The sequence below is a fragment of the Trichechus manatus genome, unplaced genomic scaffold, assembly GCF_000243295.1.
Source record: "Trichechus manatus latirostris isolate Lorelei unplaced genomic scaffold, TriManLat1.0 scaffold00016, whole genome shotgun sequence".
Taxonomy (NCBI): Eukaryota; Metazoa; Chordata; class Mammalia; order Sirenia; family Trichechidae; genus Trichechus; species Trichechus manatus.
The window spans coordinates 15,570,352-15,593,580 of record NW_004443952.1 but is presented as its reverse complement, the minus strand read 5'-3'; the positions used below and the strand labels follow the sequence as shown (position 1 = coordinate 15,593,580).

At 37.4% G+C, this 23,229-nt stretch overlaps 1 protein-coding gene across 2 annotated transcripts in view; it reads left to right on the top strand.

The window, feature by feature from the left end:
* Positions 1-23,229, top strand: part of TMEM38B (transmembrane protein 38B) — a 64,078-nt gene that overhangs the window by 11,481 nt on the left and 29,368 nt on the right. The window contains exons 2-4 of one of the 2 annotated variants that reach the window (XM_004372196.2): positions 8,026-8,182; positions 15,612-15,796; positions 17,499-17,586. In XM_004372196.2, the coding sequence (XP_004372253.1) occupies positions 8,026-8,182; positions 15,612-15,796; positions 17,499-17,586 (430 nt within the window). The remainder of the gene's footprint in view (positions 1-8,025; positions 8,183-15,611; positions 15,797-17,498; positions 17,587-23,229) is intronic. The other variant, XM_023727420.1, reaches the window with a different exon arrangement.

Genomic DNA, 23,229 nt, shown 5'->3' with positions numbered 1-23,229 from the left:
TACGGTGTGAGGTATGGGTCCTGTTTCATTTTTTTGCAGATGGATATCCAGTTTTGCCAGCACCATTTGTTAAAAAGACTGTCTTTTCCTCATTCGATGGACTTTGGGCCCTTGTCGAAGATCAGGTGACCATAGGTGGTGATTCTAGGAATTTTTTGATTCCATCTTTGTTTTCTTCTATTACCCCAGTGGTTTTTAAGCAAGGTGTTATTCAGTTTCCATGCAATTAATTTTTTTTCCTTGCTCTTCCTGTTGTTAATTTCTACTTTGATGGTTTTGTGATCAGAGAAGATAGTTTGTATTATCTCAGTGTTTTGGATTTTGTTGAGGGTTGCTTTGTGGCCTAAGATGTCTATTCTGGAGAACATTTCGTGTGCATTGGAAAAGAGTGTGTACTTTGCAGCTGCTGGGCGGAGTGTTCTGTATATGTCTTTGAGGTCAAGTTGGCTGATTGTGGCCTTTAGATCTTTTGTATCTTTGTTGAGTTCCTTTCTAGATGTTCTGTCCTTCACCGAGAGTGGTGTGTTGAAGTCTCCTACTATTATTGCGGAACTGTCATTTTCACTTTTCAGTGCTGTTAGAGTTTGTTTTATGAATTTTAGAGCCCTGTCATTGGGTGCATAGATATTTATCATGGTTATATCTTAATGGTGAATTTTCCCTTTAATTATTATGTAATGCCCTTCTTTGACTTTTATGGTGGATTTTTTTTTAAAGTATTTTATCTGAGATTAGTATTGTCATTTTTGCTCCTTTTTGGTAGCTCTTTGCTTGATATATTTTTTCCATCCTTTCATTTTTAATAAATTTACGTCTTTGTTTCTAAGATGTGTCTGTTGTAGACAGCATATTTGATGGATCCTGTTTTTTATTGATTCTGTCACTCTCTGTCTCTTTATGGGTGCATTTAGGCCATTTATGTTGAGTGTAATTATTGATAGGTGTGAATTTATTGCTGTCATTTTGTAGTGCTTTTTTTATTTTGTGGTGCTGATGCTTTCTTTGTTCCTCTTACTCTCCTGTGCTGAATTCCTTTTGTGAATTTTTAAAAATTTTTTTCATTTTTAATTTTTTTCCCATACAGAAATTTTTCCATACATTGTTACGTGACTCTAATTGCTCTTCCCGTACTGTGACAGCACACTCCTTTTCACTCTTGAATCCCCATGTCCATTCAGCCAGCTCCTAACCCTCTCTGCCTTCCCATCTCACCTCCGGACAGAAGCTGCCCATTTTGTCTCTTGTATCTACTTGAGATAAGAGGCACACTCCTCATGAGTATCACTTTATGTCCCATAGTCCAGTCCAATCCCTGTCTTAAGAGTTGGCCTCAGAAATTGTTTTAGTTCTGGGCTGATAGAGAATCCAGGGGCCATGCTTTCCGAGGTTCCTCCAGTCTCAATCAGACCATTAAGTCTGATCTGTTCTTCTGCTCCATCCAGGACTCTTTGTTGTGTTCCCTGTCAGGGCGGTCATTGGTGGTAGCTGGGCACCATCTAGTTCTGGTCTCAGGCTGATGAAGTCTCTAGTTTATGTGGCCCTTTCTGTCTCTTGGGCTTAATTCTTGGTGTCTTTGGTGTTCTTCATTCTCCTTTACTCCAGGTGTTTGGGACCAATTATGCATCGTAGGTGGCCGCTTGCAAGCTTTTAAGACCCTAGACGCCACTCACCAAAGTAGGATACAGAACATTTTCTTAATAAGCTTTGTTATTCCCGTTGACCTAGATGTTCCCTGAAAGCATGGTCCCCAAACTCCTACCCCTGCTACTCTGTCCCTCAAAGTGTTTGATTGTATTCAGGAAACTTCTTGGCTTTGGTTTAGTCCAGTCGTGCTGACTTCCCCTGTAGTGTGTGCTGTCTGTCCTTTCACCTAAGATAATTCTTATCTACTATCTAGTTATTAAAAACCCTCACCCTCCCTCCCCACCCTCATAATCATAAAAGAATGTTTTCTTCTATGTTTAAACCTTTTCTTGAGTTCTTGTAATAGTGGTCTTATACAATATTTGTCCTTCTGTGACTGGCTGAATTCAGTTAGCATAATGACCAGCTTCCTCCATGTTATGTTTCACGACTTCACCGTTGTTCTTTATCGCTGCGTAGTATTCCATTGTGTGGATATACCATAATTTGTTTATCCATTCTTCCTTTGATGGGCATCTAGGTTTCCATGTTTTTGCTATTGTGAACAGTGCTGCAGTGAATGTGAGTGTGCCTATATCTATTCGTTTAATGGCTCTTATTTCTCTAGGATATATTCCAAGGAGGGGGATAGCTGGATTGTATGGTACTTCTATTTCTAACTTTTTAAGGAAGTGCCAAATCGAGTTCCAAAGTGGTTGTACCATTTTACATTCCCACCAACATTGTATAATTGTTCCAGTCTCTCCACAACGTCTTCAGCATTTATTATTTTGTGTTTTTTTGATCAATGCTAACCTCGTTAGGGTGAGATGATACCTCATTGTAGTTTTGATATGCATTTCTCTGATGGCTGATGATCGTGAGCATTTCTTCATGTGTCTGTTAGCCGCCTGAATATCTTTTTTGGTGATGTGCCTGTTCATATCCTTTGGCCATTTTTTAATTGTGTTATTTGTCTTTTTGTTGTTGAGGTTTTGCAGTATCTTGTAGATTTTGGAGATTAGACACTGATCGGATTTGTCGTAGCCAAAAATTTTTTCCAGTCTGTAGGTTGTCTTTTGACTCTTTTGGTGAAGTCTTTTGATGAGCATAAGTGTTTGATTTTTAGGAGCTCCCAGTTATCTAGTCTCTCTTCTGGTGCTTGGTGCATTGTTGCTTATGGTTCATATTGTGTTTATGCCTTGTATTAGGGCTCCTAGCATTGTCCCTATTTTCTCTTCCATGATCTTTATTGTTTTTGATTTTATATTTAAGTCTTTGATCCATCTTTAGTTTTTGTGCATAGAGTGAGGTATGGTTCTTGTTTCAGTTTTTTGCAGATGGATATCCAGTTATGCCAGCACCATTTGTTAAAGAGACTGTCTTTTTCTCAGTTAACAGACTTTGGGCCTTTGTCAAATATCAGTTGCTCATAGGTGGATGAATTTGTGTCTCGATTCTCAATTCTGTTCCATTGGTCTGTGTGTCTGTTGTTGTACCAGTACCAGGCTGTTTTGACTACCATGGTGGTATAATAGGTTCTAAAATCAAGTAGTGTGAGGCCTCCCACTTTGTTGTTCTTCTTGAGTAATGCTTTACTTATTCAGGACCTCTTTGATTTCCATATGAAGTTGGTGATTTGTTTCTCCATCATTAAAATATGCTGTTGGAATTTGGATCGGGATTGCATTGTATCTGTAGATTACTTTGGGTAGAATTGACATTTTCACAGTGTTGAGTCTATCTTGTGGATTTTTTTTTCATTTCTTTTGTTTTTAGTGAGACTTTATGTTTTTGTTCTTTATTTTGATGAGTAGGTTTGTTAACTTTCTTTGTGGTTAGTTTGAAATTTACCCTTATCTTCCTAAATTTCAACCAGTCTTCTATTACTTGGTATCATCTCGCCTTCCTCTTTATTAGAAGGTTGTATACCTACACCGTTTATCCCCTCTTTTGTTGTTCTGACTTTGTTATCATTTAAAGATTAACCTCTGTGGTTCCCTGTTGTAAATCTTTTAGTTTTGATTAATCCTTGAGAGTTCATTTCCTAGGTTGGTATCTAGCTGGTGCAATCTTGCATCCTAGATTCAGGCTGTTGTCTGATGTTGCTTGTTCCCGAACCAGAGGACGCCCTTTAATAATTCTTGTACATTTGCTTTGGTTTTTACGTATTCCCTTAATTTATGTTTGTCTGGAAATGTCCTGATTTCACCATCGTATTTGAATGAGAGTTTTGCAGGAGATATTATTCTTCATTGGCAATTTTTTTCTTTCAAGGTTTTATATATGTCATCCCATTGCATTCTTGCCTGCACGGTTTCTGCCAAGTAATCAGAGTTTAGTCTTATTGTTTACCGTCTTATTGTTTCTCCTCTGTATGTGACTTTTCATTTTTCTCGAGCTGCTCTCAGGATACTTTGGTTCTAGCGAATGTGATTATGATATGCCTTGGTGATTTTCTTTTGGGGTCTATCCTATATGGGTTTCGTTGAGTTTCTTGGATGGTCACCTTTTCATCTTCCAGGATATTAGGCAAGTGTTTTGTCAGCAATCCTTCAGTGATCCTCTCTGTGTTTTCCGTTTTATTCCCTGGTTCTGGAACTCGGATAAGTCGTAGATTTTTTCTTTTGATTGTATCCCACATCATTCTCAGGGTTTCTTCATTTTTTTTGTTTGTTCTTTTTTCAGTTTTTCCTCAAAGTGATATTCAAGTATTTGTATTCAATTTCGCTGATTCTGTTTTCTGTTGTTTCAGACCTGCTCCTGAGACCTTCTGTGACATTGTCCATTTTTGAAATCTTGTTGTTTATCTTTCGGATTTCTAATTGCTGTTTTTGTATGATTTCTAGTTGTGAATTTATTTTGACATTTTGTTTCTGTATTATTTTTCTGAATTCTTCCATTATTTTGACTGTCTTTTCCATGATTTTGTCTATTTTTTCTCATTTTTGTCTGCTTTTTACTTCAAGTTTTGGTTATCTCTGAATATTAGAGATTTGAATTCCCTATCAGGTATTTCCAGTGCCTTTTCTTCTACTGGAACATCATCTGGTGTTTTATTTCAGATGTCTACTGGAACCATCCTGTCCTTTTTTTAAATATGTTTTGATATTGTCTGCTGTCTTCAGGACATTCAGTAGTTATTTTCTTCATTTATTGATTGTAGATTTGTTTTGTTTCGTCCTGCTCCTTTGTTTTATTTGGTTATGTCTGAGCAAGTGGGATGTGCGTTGTTTTTTATTTGCTTGTCTGTGGGCACAGTACTTCTCATCAGCTTGTCCAATGGGTAGGGCCAATCACTCAGCTATGGTGCAGCAGGGCAGGTCCAGCAGGTGCTCTGTCTCCTGCTGGGAGTTCTGTGAAGCTGCTTTCCTTTACTCCCTGTCTGCTGATCTCCGATAGGAGCCCATGCTGCGTTAGCTGATGGAGTGCCTCCACTCCGTATTTCTCCTTGCTCTCTGTTCTCTGTCAGTTTCTTATTCCATTCAGTGCTTGGTTGAGTTCTTTAGTTCTTCATTTGATATTTAGGGTTCAAGGATTGACGTTTGTCTCTGTTTTCCTTAGTTTTTTGGGTCTTTGCTGTGGAGGGACAGCTTGGTGCTTCTGTCTATAGCACCATGTTGACTCTGCCAAAATAGTAATTACTTCTAATTACTTAAATGTGTATATTGTAAGAACCATAATATACTTATCAAAATCAAGAAGTTTAGCAGCAATACAATTTTATTATCTAATCCACAATCCATATTTAGATTTTATTAACTATCTAAATAAGATCCTTCATAATTCTTTCCCGCTCTAGGATATGATTCAGAACATGCACTGCATTTAGTTATCGTATGTCTTTAATACCATTTAATCTGGAACATTTCCTCAGCCTTTTCTGTGTTTCTTCACCTTGACCTTTTAACAGTACGGGCCTTTTTTTTGGCAAACTAGTTCTCCATTTGGGTTTGTCTGATTAGATTAGTTTTAGGCTATGCATTTTGGGTAGAAATACCATAAAAGTAATGATATGTTCTCAGTGCATCATATCAGGGGTCACCTAGTGTTTCTGGTGATGTCTGCAAAGTTTCTCCACTCTGAAGTTATTATTTTCTCTCTGTGATTAGTAAATAATTTGTTGGGAGATATTTTGAGATAATGTCAATATTCTGTGCCTCATCAATGTTTTACCTCTGGGTTTATTTTGTTATTCTTTTCCTAGCCTCTCTAGTTGAAAACTTTATTTCAGCCCCTTTTATTTTCTAAAGAAGTACTTAATAAATCACTTTGACATACTGTGTAGGAGTACTTATAGTAGTTTGTGATGAAAGGAGACAGTAGGTGGGGAGATTGTTTATAATAACCTAGTACTAAGAAATTACTGAAAGAACTGAAGAAAAATTTCAATCCTCAAGTTGCAATATTGAAGGAGTCTGTGGGGAAAATACTAAACGATGCAGGAAGCATCAAAAGAAGATGGAAAGAATGCACAGAGTCACTATACCAAAAAGAATTGATCGACATTCAGCCATTTCAGGAGGTAGCATATGATCAGGAACCAATGGTACTGAAGGAAGAAGTCCAAGCTGCACTGAAGGCATTGGCAAAAAACTAGGCTCCAGGAATTGATGGAATACCAATTGAGATGTTTCAACAATTGGATGCACAGCTGGAAGTGCTCACTCATCTGTGCCAAGGAATTTGGAAGACAGCTACCTGGCCAACTGACTGGAAGAGATCCATATTTATGCCTATTCCCAAGAAAGTTGGTCCCACTAAATGTGGAAATTATCGTACAATATCGTTAATATCACCCAAAAGTAAAATTTTTCTGAAGATCATTCAAAAGCGGCTGCAGCAGTATATCGACAGGGAATTGCCAGAAATTCAAGCAGGATTCAGAAGAGGACGTGGAACAAGGTGTATCATTGCTGATGTCAGGTGGATCCTGGCTGAAAGCAGAGAATACCAGAAAGATGTTTACCTGTGTTTTATTGATTATGCAAAGGTACTGGACTGTGTGGATCATAACAAATTTTCGGTCACATTTTGAAAAATGGGAATTCCAGAACCCTTAATTGTGCTCCTGAGGAACCTGTAACTGGACTGTGTGGATCATAGCAAATTTTGGGTAACATTTTGAAGAATGGGAGTTCCAGAACCCTTAATTGTGCTCCTGAGGAACCTGTACGTAGACCAAGGTGCAGTTGTTGGAACAGAACGAGGGAGTACTGCATGGTTTAAAGTCAGGAAAGATGTACGTCAGGGTTGTATCCTTTCACCATACTTATTCAGTCTGCATGTTGAGCAAATAGTCTGAAAACCTGGACTATATGAGGAAGAATGCAGCATCAGGAAAGGAAGAAGACTCATTAATAGCCTGTGATATGCAGATGACACAACCTTTCTTGCTGAAAGTGAAGAGGACTTGAAGCACTTACTGATGAAGGTCAAAGACCACAGCCTTCAGTATGGATTACACTTCAACATAAAGAAAGCAAAAATCCTCGCAACTGGACCAATAAGCAACATCGTGATAAATGGAGGAAAGATTGAAGTTGTTGAGCATTTCATTTTACTTGGATCCACAATCAACACCCATGGATGTGGCAGTCAGGAAATCAAACCATGCATTGCACCGGGCAAATCTGCTGCAAAAGATCTTTTTAAAGTGTTAAAGATGTAACCTTGAAGACGAAGGTGCGCCTGACCCAGGCCATGGTGTTTTCAGTTGCTTCATATGCATGTGAAAGCTGGACAATGAATAAGGAAGACTGAAGAAGAATTGACGCCTTTGAATTGTGGTGTTGGCGAAGAATATTGAATATACCATGGACTGTCAAAAGAACGAACAAATCTGTCTTGGAAGAAGTGCAACCAGAGTGCTCCTTAGAAGCAAGGATGGCGAGACTATGTCTCATATACTTTGGATATGTTGTCAGGAGAGATCAGTTCCTGGAGAAGGACATCATGCTTGGTAGAGGGTCAGCGAAAAAGAGGAAGACCCTCAATGAGATGTGTTGACACAGTGGCTGCGACAATAGACTCAAGCATAAAAATGATTGTGAGGATGGCGCAGGACTGGACAGTGTTTTTTTTTGTTGTACATAGGGTCACTATGAGTCAGAAATGACTCGATGGCACCTGACAACAAACAACAACAGGAAATTGTCCATGACAGCTTGAACAGAGTATTTTAAAGATGCCAGAAATCACCCATGTCTTAAAATGTTTCCTTGACTTGCTTTAAAGAATTAAATATATGGTTCATAATGATTGTGATTGTCACACATAAGAGTATTACTAAGTTCTTCAAAGTTAGGAATTTAAGAAGTTTATTTTTTTAGTGCCTCTGGCACCTGTGTACTTTTTAAATATACAGGTATCTTAGACCATGCTTTTACTTTATCATTTCAGGAGCAGTGACAGTGGCATGGAAGAATCCTTTTTCAAGCTGGTTTACTGCTATGCTCCACTGCTTTGGTGGAGGAATTTTATCCTGTATATTGCTTGCGGAGCCTCCAGTGAGGTTTCTTGCAAACAACACTAATATATTACTGGCATCTTCGATCTGGTAAGCTGTTAGTATGGTAGACTATGAAACATTTAAAAAATTGTTTTGTAAGTTGCTAGTTACTAAAATGGAATTTTTCTATCTTTGGAAAATATTTTATGTTCTTGAAAAGGTAGTACATGTGTAAAGGAAGGAACCCAAATAATGCCAAAGGTTTTCTGTACAAAGTTTCTCTCTCATCTCTGTCCTAGTGTCCTCCCCTAGAGGCAATTTGTTACTATTATGTCTCCTTAGTAGAAGAATTCCAAATGTGAAAGGACATCGTGTATTTAACCCCAAACAGTTTATCTTGTTAGCCTAACCCATACACGTAGACGTGTAACACCATAAAAAGAATGTGATCAACTAGACAAAAATTCCTGGTGATTATGATTCATGTATAATGATTGTTCTTGTCATACTCTTTGTTGGATTTTTCAGAGCCTCATGAGATCTTTAAACATTAATTTTGTAGTTTTGAAGTGAAGAAAAAAATGTTAGACATTGCTTTGGATTATTACTTTTGTCAGTTATCCTTAAGAAGATCGATTCATCATATTTAAAAAAAATACAAATCAGAGTGCTTTGTTACAGTTAAAAGCTATGCTTCTGATTAAACCATATTAATTAAATATATAACATGTAAGGAACACTTAAAGTTTATTTTTATTGTGATATCTTTAAATGATGTAATCAATCATAGCAGAATATTCTATATAATAGTAACAGTGGCAAAAAGTAATAGTGGGACCTGTGGCTGTGTGGATTAGTAGGAGTAGCATAATAAATTTGATAGCTAGTCTTAACTGTGTTGTTAACCATTTGCCTGCTACATTTTTATATTCGTTATCATATTTAATCACAAGAGTCCTACGAGGTAGCTATTATTATTATTCCCATTTGGCAAATGAGAAAACTGAGGCATAGAGAAACTTTGCTAAAATTTTCATACCTAGTAAATGGTTTTGATAGGATCAAATCCAGAAGTTTGACTTCAGAGCTTTCACGCTTGATAGTTACTGTTTCTCACTAGATACTTATTTAACTGTTTATTAAAGTATAGTGTTCAGTTGCTATGTGTTTTAAAACACTTAAGGATTTTTATTTCTGTAGCAATATTTTTTAAAATATAGTAAACATTTTGGAGAATTTTTTGTGTGTGTACGCTGAAACTATATAAAAAGTAGGGCTAAAAAAGTCTTGCCCATAACATGTATCCAGAATCTGACAGTTTCCGTTACTTCCACTTCTGTTCCTGTAGTACTAGGTACCATAATTTTTTGTCTTGCAATAGCTTCCTAGCTCTTCTAGGTCTAGCTGATTCTTCCATTACTCCCCCTGCTACACCCCAGTCTATTCTTCACATAGCATCCTTTGCTGTTAAGTTGATTCTGACTCATAGGGACCCTATAAGACAGCATAGACCTACCCATAGGGTTTCCAAGGCTGTAATTTTTACGGATAGATCTTGAAATGTTCTTTTTTGACTATGAATGTGATGCCATTCCTCTTCAATTGGTCATTCCTGACATAGTAGACCATATGATTCTTATTAAAAATGGCCAGTACCAGTCTGTTTCAGTTCACTAATGCCTAGGATTTCCGTCTTCGAACTTTCCATTTCATTTTTGACAACTTCCAGTTTTCCTTGATTCATACTTTGTACATTCCGTGTTCCGATTATTCACGGATATTTGCAGTTGTTTCTTCTCATTTTGAGTCGTGCCACATTGGCAAATGAAGGTCCCAGAAGCTTGGCTCCATCCACTTCATTAAGGTCAACTCTACTTTGAGGAGGCAACTCTTCTCCAGTCATATCTTAAATGCCTTCTAACCTGAGGGGCTCATCTTCTGGCACTATATTCGTAAAGTTTTCACCGTTCAGTTTTTTCAGAAGTAGATCTCCAGGTCCTTCTTCCCAGTCTGTCTTAGTCTGGAAGCTCCGCAGGACTGGCACAGAACTGGGCAGTGTTTCGTTCTGTTGTATTTAGGGTCGCTATGAGTTGGAACTGACTCGTCGGCACTAACAACAACAGTCTTTACGGAAGCAGACCGATACATCTTTCTCCTGCAGCGTGGCTGGTGGGTTTGAGCTGCCTACCTTTTGGTTAGCAGCTGAGTGCTCAATCACTGTGCCACCAGGGCTTCTTCACACAGCACACAAAATGATTATTTAAAAATAGGCTAGTGTATGTCATTCCTATGCTCAAGGGTTTTTTTATTAAACACAAAATCCAAAATTCTTACCATGGCCTGTAAGACCCTATGAAATCTTTCCTTCCACTTTCTGATGTAATATTTTTCCATTCTACTCCTCGTTCATTCTCCTCTAGCCACATTGGCTTTACTATTTCTTGACAATGTAAGGTGTTCTTCTACGTCAGTGCCTTTATACTTCTTCTCCCTGGAATGGTCTTTCCCCAGAAGGGTCAAATTTTCTTTTATTAGAGAGGCGTTCCTTGACTAACCTATCCAAATTAGCACGTATTTTCTGGTTACTGGAGCCCTGGTGGCGCAGTGGTTAAGAGCTTGGCTGCTAACCAAAAGGTCAGCAGTTCAAATCCACCAGTTGCTCCTTGGAAACCCTATGGAGCAGCTCTACTCTGTCCTAGGTTCGCTATGAGTCAGAATCAGCTCGATGCCAATGGTTTTGGTTTTTTGATTCCCATTACTGGAGTCTCAGGGTGGCGCAAAGGGTAAGTGTGTAGCTACTAACTGAGTGGTTGATGATTAAATCCACCCGGAGGTGCTTCTGAAAAAAGGCCTCGTGATCTACTTCTGAAAAATCACAGCTGTTGAAAACCTGTGGAGTGCAGTTCTACTCTGAAGCACATACAGTCACATGTGTTGGAATCAACTCGATGGTAACTGGCTTGGTTCTCCCATGACTGTCACATCACCCTGCTTTATTTTTCACTTATTACTACGTGATATATTATCTATTTCTTTTTGTGTTGACCTGTCTCACGCCACTAGAATGAGAGCTGTGTCACAGCAGGGACTTGGTTTTGTTAACTGTGTGCCAAGTACTGTGTATTATACCTTAGAGTAGTATTTTAAAATGGGGTATTATACTGTGTATAGTTTTCTGGGACTTTTTTTTTTTTTCCACTCAACATTATACTAAGATTCATCTGTATTTTTGCATGTAACTGTAGTACATTTCTTCTCAGTGCTGTATAGTATTTCCATTATATGAATACCTGTATTTTATTTATTCTTCTGTTGATGAAGATTTGTTTTGGTTCTAGTTGTTTTTTTGGAGGGGGGCATTTACAAAACGAGAACAATAGTAATAGCAACCACTTACATAGAATTTACTATATTCCAGATACTTTTCTAAGTGCTTTGTGTGTAGTGTCTCACTTAAACCTCACAAGGACCCTGTGAGGTAGGTACTATTTTATTCTTTTTTAATGATTATGTAACTGAGGCACAGAGGGGTTAAATAACTTGCCCAAGGTATCACAGCTGTTGAGTAGTAGGAGCCAGGATTCAAACCTAGGCCATTTAAGATTTTAATGTTAAGAACAAATTTGTAATTTTTGCTTCTTTTGCTTCTAATCTTAAGGATAAAGTAATGTTTGGAATTTAAACTCCAGCAAGCTAAAGCAGAGATTCCGTGAATGCAGTTGTTAGAAGGGTCCTCCTTATTTAGTACAATAGTTAATAGTGTGCACATCTGGGGGTTAGCACCATCTGCTGGCAAAGAGAAGCAATAACTTTGTATGTCAGTACAGTATTGTTTGGAAGACAGTGTACATTATAATAGGATTTTTCTTTTTAAGAAGCTGTTTCTAGTGGAATATAAATATTTTATAATTCTTCTATATAGTGATTTTTGTGCCCTAGTTTGTTTTCCTTAAAAAAAAAGTACAAGAAAAGTTAGTTTCTTAAGTCTGTTATTCTACAGATAATCTTTGAATCATACACATAAAATTATTAATTTGTTAGAATAGTAACAGCAGGAGCAAAGCTGTCATATTGAATAATATGAACTCTGTTTAGTTTACTGTTCTGTTTTCATTTATTTAAGTAAATATTGTCCTTGATACAAGAGTGGAATTAATGGTAAAATAAAAACAGTTCTCAGTGACTAACCCTGGGAAGCTTCTCTTTGCTCAGTTCTTGGTGTTAATCTAATTTCTACTCTCATCTTTACTACTTAAACTGGTTTAGCTTTTGTTTGTGTCAGTGGCCTAGCATTTTGTTTGTATTGCATGCCCTTGAGTTAATTCCAACTCACAGTGACCCTATAGGACAGAGTAGAACTGCCCTATAGGGTTTCCAAGGCTGTAATCTTTATGGAAGCAGACTGCCACATCTTTCCCCCTCAGAGTGGCTAGTGGGTTCCAACCGCAGACCTTTCGGTTATCAGTTGAGCGCTTCATCCCTGCGCCACCAGGGCTCCTTTGTTCTATGCTCACTTCTGTTATTTAGCATGATTTTTTGTTGTTTTTTTCCCTTTTCATTAACCTATTCTATGTGACTTAAAAATGTATGAGAAATCAGTTGTTGTCTTCTCTTTCATTTCTTTTTTCCTGTATGTTTTATTTAGGCGCTTTATAATTTACAGGTACTTTAGATGTAATTTTAGTTAAAGGTGGCATTATGATCTTTCCAGAAAGAGGGACATGGTGATTACTTGATAAGTGTTGGTTGTGTGATCATTAAAGGAATTTTAAGAAGCTAATTTGTGTTATAGAGCAGGAATTATTGTTGATGGAGGCATTGGTCTGATACATTTAAGTCTACTCAGCACAGTAAACAACTTTTCTTTTGCCTTGTGGCTATTTAACACTCAAAAGGAGAACAGCTTAAAACGTTAGCTTATTGTAGCTGTATTTTAGAAATGTAATTAAATAAAGACTTATTTATTCAGAAATGGCAACAATAATTTTAGACTATATGTCTTAATGTCCCATAGTTGAATATAAAAAAGTCCAACATGGATCTTATAATAAAATGTTTAACGCATGTTAAAGATGGGCTTAGTGTAGAAAATGAAAATAGGATCATTTGTATTCTTTTTGTTGTTTCTTTGTTCAAATATTTGGCTTTTGAGCATTCATTACTGCTAAAGTGAAACCAAATTCTTTTTCTTAATCTATTCTACAGTAGATACTTAAGTATTTTTATTTTATTAAAAATACATTTTCAAATTCATTATTTAGGTGTATGTATTCTTTTTTCCCAAATACCTAACCAAGTTCCTGGAAATTAGTCATATATTTAGAGACAGTAGTATATAGAGACTTGCACAATATATTTTTTAAATTTATTTATTTTTGTTGTTGAGAATATACACAACAGAACATACACCAGTTCAATAATTTCTACATGTAAAATTCAGGTACATTGATCACATTCTTCAATTTGTGCAACCGTTCTTACCCTCCTTTTCTCAATTGTTCATCCTCCATTAACATAAACTCACTATCCTCTAAGTTGTCTATATAATCTTTTGATCTTACTGTTATCAATTTGATCCCATAAATAGATCTTAAAAGAACACCATGCTTGAGGCAGACATTCTTTAGTAATTAAGCTAAACTATTATTTGGTTTAAAGAAGACTATAGGGAATATTTTTGGTTTAAGGTTTAAAGATTATCTCAAGGCAATAGTTTCATCCAGCCTCAGTGGCTCCAGAAAGTCTGGATTCTGTGAGAATTTGAAATTCTGTTGTGCATTTTCCCCCTCTTGATAAGGATTCTTCTATAGAATCTTTGATTACAATGTTCAGTAATGGTAGCTGGGCACCATCCAGTTCTTCTGGTCTTGTGGCAAAGAGGCAGTTGTTTATGGGAGACTTGCAAAATATTATATGCACATTTAAAATTTTAAAATCATGCCAGTTGTTTTCAGAAAGCTTTTGCTACTCTCTGGTAATTTATTCCTTTCTCTTAAGCTCCTTAATTATTAGCTGATTCTTGATTTGATATATTTTATATTTTGCCTCCAGATTGACTGCTAATAAATGATTTAATTAAAGGTTACTTTTCATCATACTGAGTTTTAGGTTAGGGGATAATAAGAGAAATGATTCCTACCACTTAAGGACTGTTATGCTTTATTATGAGAATTATAGCCTTTTATTTTACATTATAAGGAAGAATGTAGAAAGAGCTATGCTGAGACAAGTGTTTTAGTTGTACAGGCCAGTAGAGTTTAGTGTGATATGAGAAGGTTAAATAAAACCACCAAACTCAATGGATAAGATAGCATTTGAGTGGAACCTTGAAGAATCGGAAGGAATCTGTAGGTGGAGATGAAGAAGACAGGGTGCTTCAGGCTGAGCAAACTGTTACATCTTGTATTTGGTCTCTGAAGCACTATTTTGGCAAACAGATTTGATATTCCTTGAATGCTTTTAGGGATTCTGACTTTATGAATCATGAATTGCAATAAGATTAACAGCTTCTTTTAAAAGAAGTACAATACTGTATTATCCCATTAGAAAGAAGATTATGTCTGCTTTAAACACAAAATTTTATGCCAGAGTATTTTAAGAACAGGGAGAAAAAAAGTAGTGTGATTCCAATAAATACTACTGTTAAACTACTTGAACAGATGTTTAGAACAAATGAAGTTTAAAAAAAAAATTCACTTGAAACCAAAAACTCGTTGCTGTTGAGTCGATTCCAACTCATAGCGACCCTACAGGACAGAGTAGAACTGCATAGGGTTTCCAAGGAGTGGCTGTTGGGTTCGAACTGCCCACCGTTTGATTAACAGCTGTAGCTCTTAACCACTGTGCCAGCAGGGCTCCAATTCACTTAAGGGAGGGATGAATTATTCTTAAAGCAGTATCACAATTTAATTAACTATAAACTTAACCTTACTCAAGTAAATTAAAGAACAAGCTTCATATTCTTTCCTCTGTATGAAAATGTTTTTCCTTAACACAAATCTCCCTCCTTGAGAGTTATAACCTATCTTTGTATAGGTTGTAGTTTATGTTCTGCACCAAGGGGCTCGGGTGATGATGTTAGTCGGGGCTGAGCTGCAGCCTTCACTGAGCTGCCAAGGACTATTTTCTAGTTCCCTTTTCCAGAGGACAAAGACGTTGTATAGCTAGAGGAGTCCTTCCCTAGAAGTGATTATACATTTGCTTTATTTTATTAATGGATTCAACGCTTAGCTTCTAGAACATGTAAGTACAAATTAGGAACTTGGTAATTACTTTTTGCATATTTAGCATGTTTGGAAGTCCAGAATTTACGTTCCCCTCTGATCATGACTTTTTGACAGATTATATATATGGTTTATGTGATTTTAAAAAATCGACCCGCTACCCAATCTATGCTTTTCTTGAAATAAAATTCCATATTTATTTGAATAATTTCATTTGTTATATTTTGCCAAATTACTGTTGCTGATATACTGGATTTTTATTTCTGTTCTTCCGATTACATTGTTATATTAAAATATTTAAATTTTAATTTCAGGTATATTATATTTTTTTGCCCATGTGACCTAGTTTGCCAGGCCTATTCTTTCCTACCTGTTCAACTCTTGGCTGCAGGAATGAAGGAAGTGACGAGAACTTGGAAAATAGTAGGTGGAGTCACACATGCTAATAGCTATTACAAAAATGGCTGGATAGTCATGATAGCTATTGGATGGGCCCGAGGTAATATTAACAATATGTGTTCATGAGTATTCTGATATTGGTGTACCACAACTATTGAACAATTCTATAGTTACATTAATGGAGACCACATACTTTAATAACAGAATCTTTTTGGAAGATGGAAGCCTTGTTTCCGTTGGTTAATGAGGTTAATTTAAAACTAGTACTTTTTACTGTCACTAGTCATTATTTTGAGCCTGGTTGTCTTACAATATAAAATTTTTTAATTAGTTTGATTTGGAACACCAGCACCAGAGAGCTTCATAGTTAATTAAGGTGCAGTACCACCATAAATGAAACAAGCTTACCTAAGAAATCATGTGGCAGCTTTGGTGAAGGGTAAGACAGTACACAATACTGGGGAAGCCAGTGCAACTTGTACAAGGCAAGGTCATGGAAGCTCCATAGACACATCCAAACTCCCTGAGGGACCCAATTAATGGGCTGAGGGCTGTGGGGACCGTGATCTTGGGGAACATCTAGCTCAATTGGCATAACATAGTTTATAAAGAAAATGTTCTCCATTCTACTTTCGTGAGTAGTGTCTAGGGTCTTAAAAGCTTGTGAGTGGCCATATAGGATACTCCACTGGTCTCACCCTGTCAGGAGCAAGGGAGAGGAGAATGAAGAAAACTAAAGACACAAGGGAAAGATTAGTCCAGAGGACTAATGGACCACAATTACCACGGCCTCCACCAGACTGAGTCCACTACAACTAGATGGTGCCTGACTACCACCACCAACTGCTCTGACAGGGATCACAATAGAGGGTCCTGGACAGAGCTGGAGAAAATGTAGAACAAAATTTTAACTCACAAAAAAAGACCAGACTTACTGGCCTGACAGGGACTGGAGAAACTCCAAAAGCATGGCCCCTGGGTACCCTTTTAGCTCCGTAATGAAGTCACTCCTGAGGTTCACCCTTCAGCCAAAGATTAGACAGGCCCATAAAACAAAACAAGACTAAAGGGTCACACCAGCCCAGGGACAAGGACTAGAAGGCAGGAAGGGACAGGAAAGCTGGTAATAGGGAATCCAAGTTTGAGCAAGGAGAGTGTTGCCGTGGGGTTGTTAACTAGTGTCATAAAACAATATGTGTACAAACTGTTTAATGAGAAGCTAGTTCTGTAAACCTTCATCTAAAGTACAAGAAAAAAAAATCGTATGGCACTTGTAAATAAAACATGTTGCCCTATCTTTTCTCTGTATGTGTTTTAATCCTGAATAATTTGGAAATAATAAATATGATTGATTTGGGGTTCATGTTCACTCTGTATGACTTGCCTTTATTGTTGAGTTATTTTATACACGGGAATTGAATAAATTGCTTTAACATATGTTAGGGAGGTGTAGTGTACTACACCTAAAACTCATATCAGGGAAGGAAATAATAAACCAGGGGATCTTTTTTTTTCCAGGTCTGAAACAAACCTCTAGTCAGATCTCTGTGCCTGAGGCCCCAATGTTAACCTTATTTACGGTACAATAGATAGTTGCTATGCTGGTGAAAGGGAAGATTGCAATTGTCTCAGTCCATAAATATACAAGACAACTTTTTTCTTCCTTCCAAGAAGTGTATTTTAGGGATCCTCTTAGAATTTTAAATTAGGAGATAGAATTATGACTCCACCTCAGTTATTTTCTCAAGAAAAATTGACTGAATATTCTGGCTAAATACTCTTGTTGTTATTGTTATTTTCAGGTGCGGGTGGTACCATTATCACAAATTTTGAACAGTTGATAAAGGGAACTTGGAAACCAGAAGCTGATGAATGGCTGAAGATGTCTTAGTAAGTTGGCATAAAATATACTGAAACCCTGCTTTTTATCCTTGAATCTTATCAAGTTTGTTTTTAAGAACATTTTGGGAACTTTAAATGTGAATGAAATACGCTGCTAAAAATACCTACTAATAATAGGAAAGAGAACCAGCAAACTTTATTCTTTCAGAAAAGTCTGTTACTTCAAATGTAGTTTTAAAACAAATACTGATTATCTTCTCTATATGTCCTCCCCCTGCCCCCTTCAGAAAACAAAACAAAACAGAAACCTCTGGCTTGTTGTAGAATTGTGGTGAGAGTGTATTTTATGAAAAGAGACACAGGAACAGACTTTTCTGGATGGAAATTAATCAATTGCAGACTCTTGACATTTTCATTAGTGACTATGATGTTACCCAGATTTCAGATTTTACATAGTTCTGGTAGTAAAATATCAAGCTTATGGGAACAAATCAATACATTGTCATAAAGCCATACAAGCTACTTAAAAAAATGACAGTTGAGCTTAATTCCCTATAAAAATAAAAAAGAAGGAATAATAATCCACTCTAGACTTGTAAGATGCAAACTACCTTTTGAGTTCATTTAAGAGAATCTAACTGTTAGATGTTCTCTGAAGATACTGACCCAGCCTTAAGTAAGTCACATACGTATCTATGATGTACCTGAAAATGAAATGGGAGCTATAGTTACTGTTCCCACATTACAAAAGGGAAAAGACTTAGGAATTAGGGACCATGATAAGCAAGGTAAAGAAAGACATCATGTAAAAATTAGACTCATTAAAATGGATGAAGGAGTCCTGAGGCGCAGTGGTTAAGTGCTCAGCTGCTAACCAAAAGGTTGGCAGTTCGAACCTGCCAGTCGCTCTGTGGGAGAAAGATGTGCAGTCTGCTTCTGTAAAGATTATAACCTTGGAAAACTATCTGACAGTTCTACTCTGTCCTACAGGGTCGCTATGAGTTAGAATCGACTTGATGGCAGTGGGTTTAGAATGGATTAAAAATGAAGGTTGGAGAAACAGTAAGAATGATAAAGTATATATTTGAGTGAACCAACAAATTCCAGGATATATAACTTGGAAAATACCCCTTAAAGCTTAAAGGAGGTAGTTTAGAAATGGAATAAAGGAGGCTTTAATCGAAAATAAGTTGTAAACAAGATATTAGGGATATTCAGGGAGAAATTTTCCTCATTTTGAGGTATATACCTTGAAAGAAAACTTAGGGTTTTCCATAAAACATTCCTTGGGGCTTTTATAACAAATCAGATTGTGTTTCTCGTTTGTTCAAAACTTTGCAGTTACTCTCCAAAATGAACGAATAAGGAAGGCCCTCCAAGATCTACCTCTCACCTACACCCAATTTGCCTTGACTTCATCTCTTAACTATCATCTCCTTTGCTCCCTCCACTCTACCATCACAGGGATCTCCTTGCTGTTCCTTGAAAAGCCTGGTGTGCTCTGGTTTAACACTGGATTTTCTCTCTGTCTAGAATATGTTCCCCAACTGTCTTCGTGGTGAACTCCTTTACATACTTTGCTCAAAGTACTTTCTCACAGTACCTTCTCAGTGAGGAATGCCCTATTTAAATTCACAACACCTCCCCAATTTTTCTTTTTTTCCCATAGCATTTATCACCTTCTAACACATAATGTACTTACTCATTATGTGTGTTGTTGCCACCTTAGCTTTAAAAAATACCCCAAACCAAACTTGTTGCCGTTGAGTTGATTCCAACTCATAGTGACCCTATAGGACAGAGTAGAACTGTCCCATAGGGTTTTCAAGGAGCGACTGGTGGATTTGAACTGCTGACCTTTTGGTTAGCAGTTGAACTCTTAACCACAGTGCCACCATGGGTACATCCTCCAAAAAAAATACACAGGGGAGAAGATAATCAGGCCCTAATAGCTGAAACTTATGTTACTTTATATAGAACAGGAGTCTTTGCAAATGTGATTAAATTAAGGATTTTGAGATGGGGAAATTATCATGGATTACCCAGGTGGGCCCTGTCTTAGTTATCTAGTGCTGTTGTGACAGAGATACCACAAGTGGATGGCTTTAACAAAGAGAAATGTATTCTCTCATAGTCCAAATTCAGCTCCAGGGGAAGGCTTTCTCTCTCTGTTGGCTCTGGAACAGGTCCTTGTCATCAATCTTCCCCTGCTCTAGGAGTTTCTCAGCGCAGGGACCCTGGGTCTAAAGGATACGCTATGCTCCTGGTGCTTCTTTCTTGGTAATATGAGATCCCCATGTCTCCCTGCTCGCTTCTCTCTTTTATATCTCAAAAGAGATTGACTTAAGATTCAACCTAATCTTGTAGATTGAGTCCTGTCTTATTAACATAACTGCTGCTAATCTTGCCTCATTAACATCATAGAGATAGGATTTACAACACATGGGAAAATCACATCAGATGACAAAATGGTGGACAGTCACACAATAGTGGGAATCATGGCCTAGCCATGTAGACACACATTTTTTGGGGGGACACAATTCAATCCATAACAGACCCTAAATGCAGTTGAATGTGTGCTTATAAAGGAAGGGCAGAGGAAGATTTGACCACCCATGGAAGAAGAGACAGTAATGTAATGGTGCAGGCAGAGATTGAAATTATGCGTCCACAAGCCACGGAATGCTGGCAGCCACCAGAAGCTGAAAAAGACAAGGAATAGGCTCTCCCCTAGGGCCTCCTGAGGAAGTGTTTCCCTGTTAACGTCTTAATTTTGGCTCAGTGATGCAGATTTTGGTCTTCTCGTCTCCAGACTGTGAGAGAATAAATTTCTGTTACTTTAAGCCACTGAGTTTGTAGTATGCTTACTCCTCACTTATTGACTATCTCGTTATCCAACATTTTGCATTTACGACACTAGTACAAAATCTATACGACTATTTTGTGCATTAATGACATATGTCTGGCAGTAACGAACACCGAAGTGCAAGGCGAGGGTAACGCTGGCTGTGATGGTTAAGATTGTGTATCATCTTGGCTGGGCCATGATTCTCAGTGGTTTGACAGTTATGTAATGATGTAATTTGATGGTTATGTAATGATGTGTTTGGCAGTTATGTAATGATGTAGTCATCTTCCATTTTGTGATCTGATGTGGTTGTCATCCATTTTCACATAATGCCGATTTTCGCATAACAACCTCGTCTTTGGAACCCGGCCATGTTGATAAGTGAGGAGTTGGTGTAGTTTGTTAGAGCAGCCAAAGGAAACTAATACAAATTTTAGTACCGGGAAGTGGGGTGCGCCTGAAACAGACACCTAAAACGTGGAAGTGGTTTTGGTACTGGATAATGGGTAGAAACTGGAAGAATTTTGAGGCACATGACAAAAAAGCCTAGATTGCCTTAAGCTATTGATAGAAATATGGACATTAAAGACCTTTCTGGTGAGGGCTCAGAAGGAAGTGAGGAGCATAGTAAGGAAAGCTAATATGGTCTTAGAGAATACATGTATTGTCATAAATATAATGTTGGTAGAAATGTGAATGTTAAGAGTATTTCTGGTGAGGGCTCAGAAGGAAATGAGGCATATATTATTGGAAACTGTAGGAAAGGTGATCCTTGTTACATAGTGGCAGAAAACTTAGCTGAATTTTGCCCTACAATGGTGTGGAAAGCAGAACTTGCAAGTGATGAATTTAGATATTTGCTGAGGATATTTCCAAGCAAAGTGTTGAAAATATGGCCTGCTTTCTTCTTGCCTCTTGTTGTGAAATATGAGAGGAAACAGATAAGGAAATAACTTCTAAATAGAAAGAAACCAGGACGTGATGAGTTGGGAAATTTTCCTCCTGTCCAGATTGTAAAAGATGCTAAAATTAGGAGATTCACTGTTAGGAATGCATGCTCTGGAGAGCAGGCTAAGTGTGTGGCTTGTCAGCCTTTTGCCAGTGCTGAAGAGGCAAAGTGTGTAACTCGTGGATCCATTCAACCACCTCAGCAGAAACCAGGGAGAGAGATGGTGCTATATAGGAATCTATGTGAACCCTTTTGTGTAGTGGCGTGGATCCCTGTGACATACACAGGAGACCTACAGGGTTTTGAGAATGTTATATTAGCAGAAACACTGTCACTTTGGACTGAAAGGGAAAGAAACAGGATGAAATGAAAGAAGGATGTGAAAATCCCAGAATTCTACAGGAAGAATTAGACTGATAAAACTGTTCATCTGCAAACATTTGCTACCCTTTAAGAAAAAGGAAGAATGACTTCAGGATAGGAGCTACTAGCCCAGAGGTCAGAGCCATGGGCCCAGAGGATGGAGCCTAAAGCCACAGAGGATTATTCCCAGGCCTTGAAACTGAATGGCATTTGCCCTGTTGGATTTCAGAATTGCATAGGACTGGTGACCCCTTTTGTTCCTTCCATTTTCTCCCTTTTGGAATGGGAATGATTATAACTGTTAACCCATTCCTATCCCACCACTGTATTTTGGTAGCAGATAACTTGTTTCCTAGTTTCACAGGAACTAATATAGCATGGATAAGAGCTCTCTAATTAACCACATCCCTGTTCTCCTAAAAAACTAATGCCCTGATTTAAAATGGACTTTTCCTTAAATCCAAAACCCTTTCCCAGTGCCCTGCTCTAATTTGTCTGCAAAATCCTTGTTGCTTATATTGAGCTCTTCTGACTTTATGCTCTAACAGGATGTTATCCAAAATAGAATATGGATATGCCCATGATGAACCAGAAACCAAACAGCAGCAAAATGATATTAAGATAAACCTAATTCTATTTGTTTTTTATCTCTTTTTAAAATTTCAGTTTTGTGCACATTTTATAATACAGTTGTACATGCATATGATTTATAAATTAATTGACAAGCATTTACTAGGGAGTGTTTTAAAACAGCCTTTTTTCCAATTAAAAAAAGTTTCCATTGAGTCGATTCCGACTCATGGAGACCCTATGTGTTTCAGAGTACAACTGCGCATAGGGTTTTCAATGGCGGTGACCTTTCTGAAGTATCTCCAGGCCTTTATTCCAAGGCGCCTCTGGGTGAATTTGAACTACCAATCTTTTGGTTAGTAGCCCAGCGCTTAACCATTTGTACCACCAATAGGGATGTACAGTCAAAAACTTTAAAGATCACTGTTTTAAGACATGAACCTTGCAGGGTCAACTTGTTATGCAAAATCCAAACTCTTGTTGTCCAGACTTAACCCTATTTTGAACTCAGTCCTTAGTTTGTAGTACATAATTAACGTATTTTTCACATTGTAAAATGGCTTATGGGTATTTTAAAATTTGTCATATTTGCAGCGTGGAATTCTAAGAATTTATGATTTATCTTTTTCTCGTGGTAAGCATAAAGAGCTAGACAATGATCTCTTACTGAGATATAATTTAAATATGTGGCAAATATATGACATGAAAGTAATGTTTCTCATTTGGTAGACTAGGATCTTGTAGACTTTAAAATTTTAGTATTAATATATTAAGATGTTAGCTAAAGTCATAAGCAATGATGTGTAGTAGCTGGTTCATACTGGTTCATAAGAGCTGATTGTGTGCATCTCTTGTTAATTCCATGCCTGGTGACATCATGTTGACAGCCTGAAATTGGCAATCATGGGATATGTATACCACGGAAATGGGCAAATGCTGCAAATCAGGGTCCACCACCCCC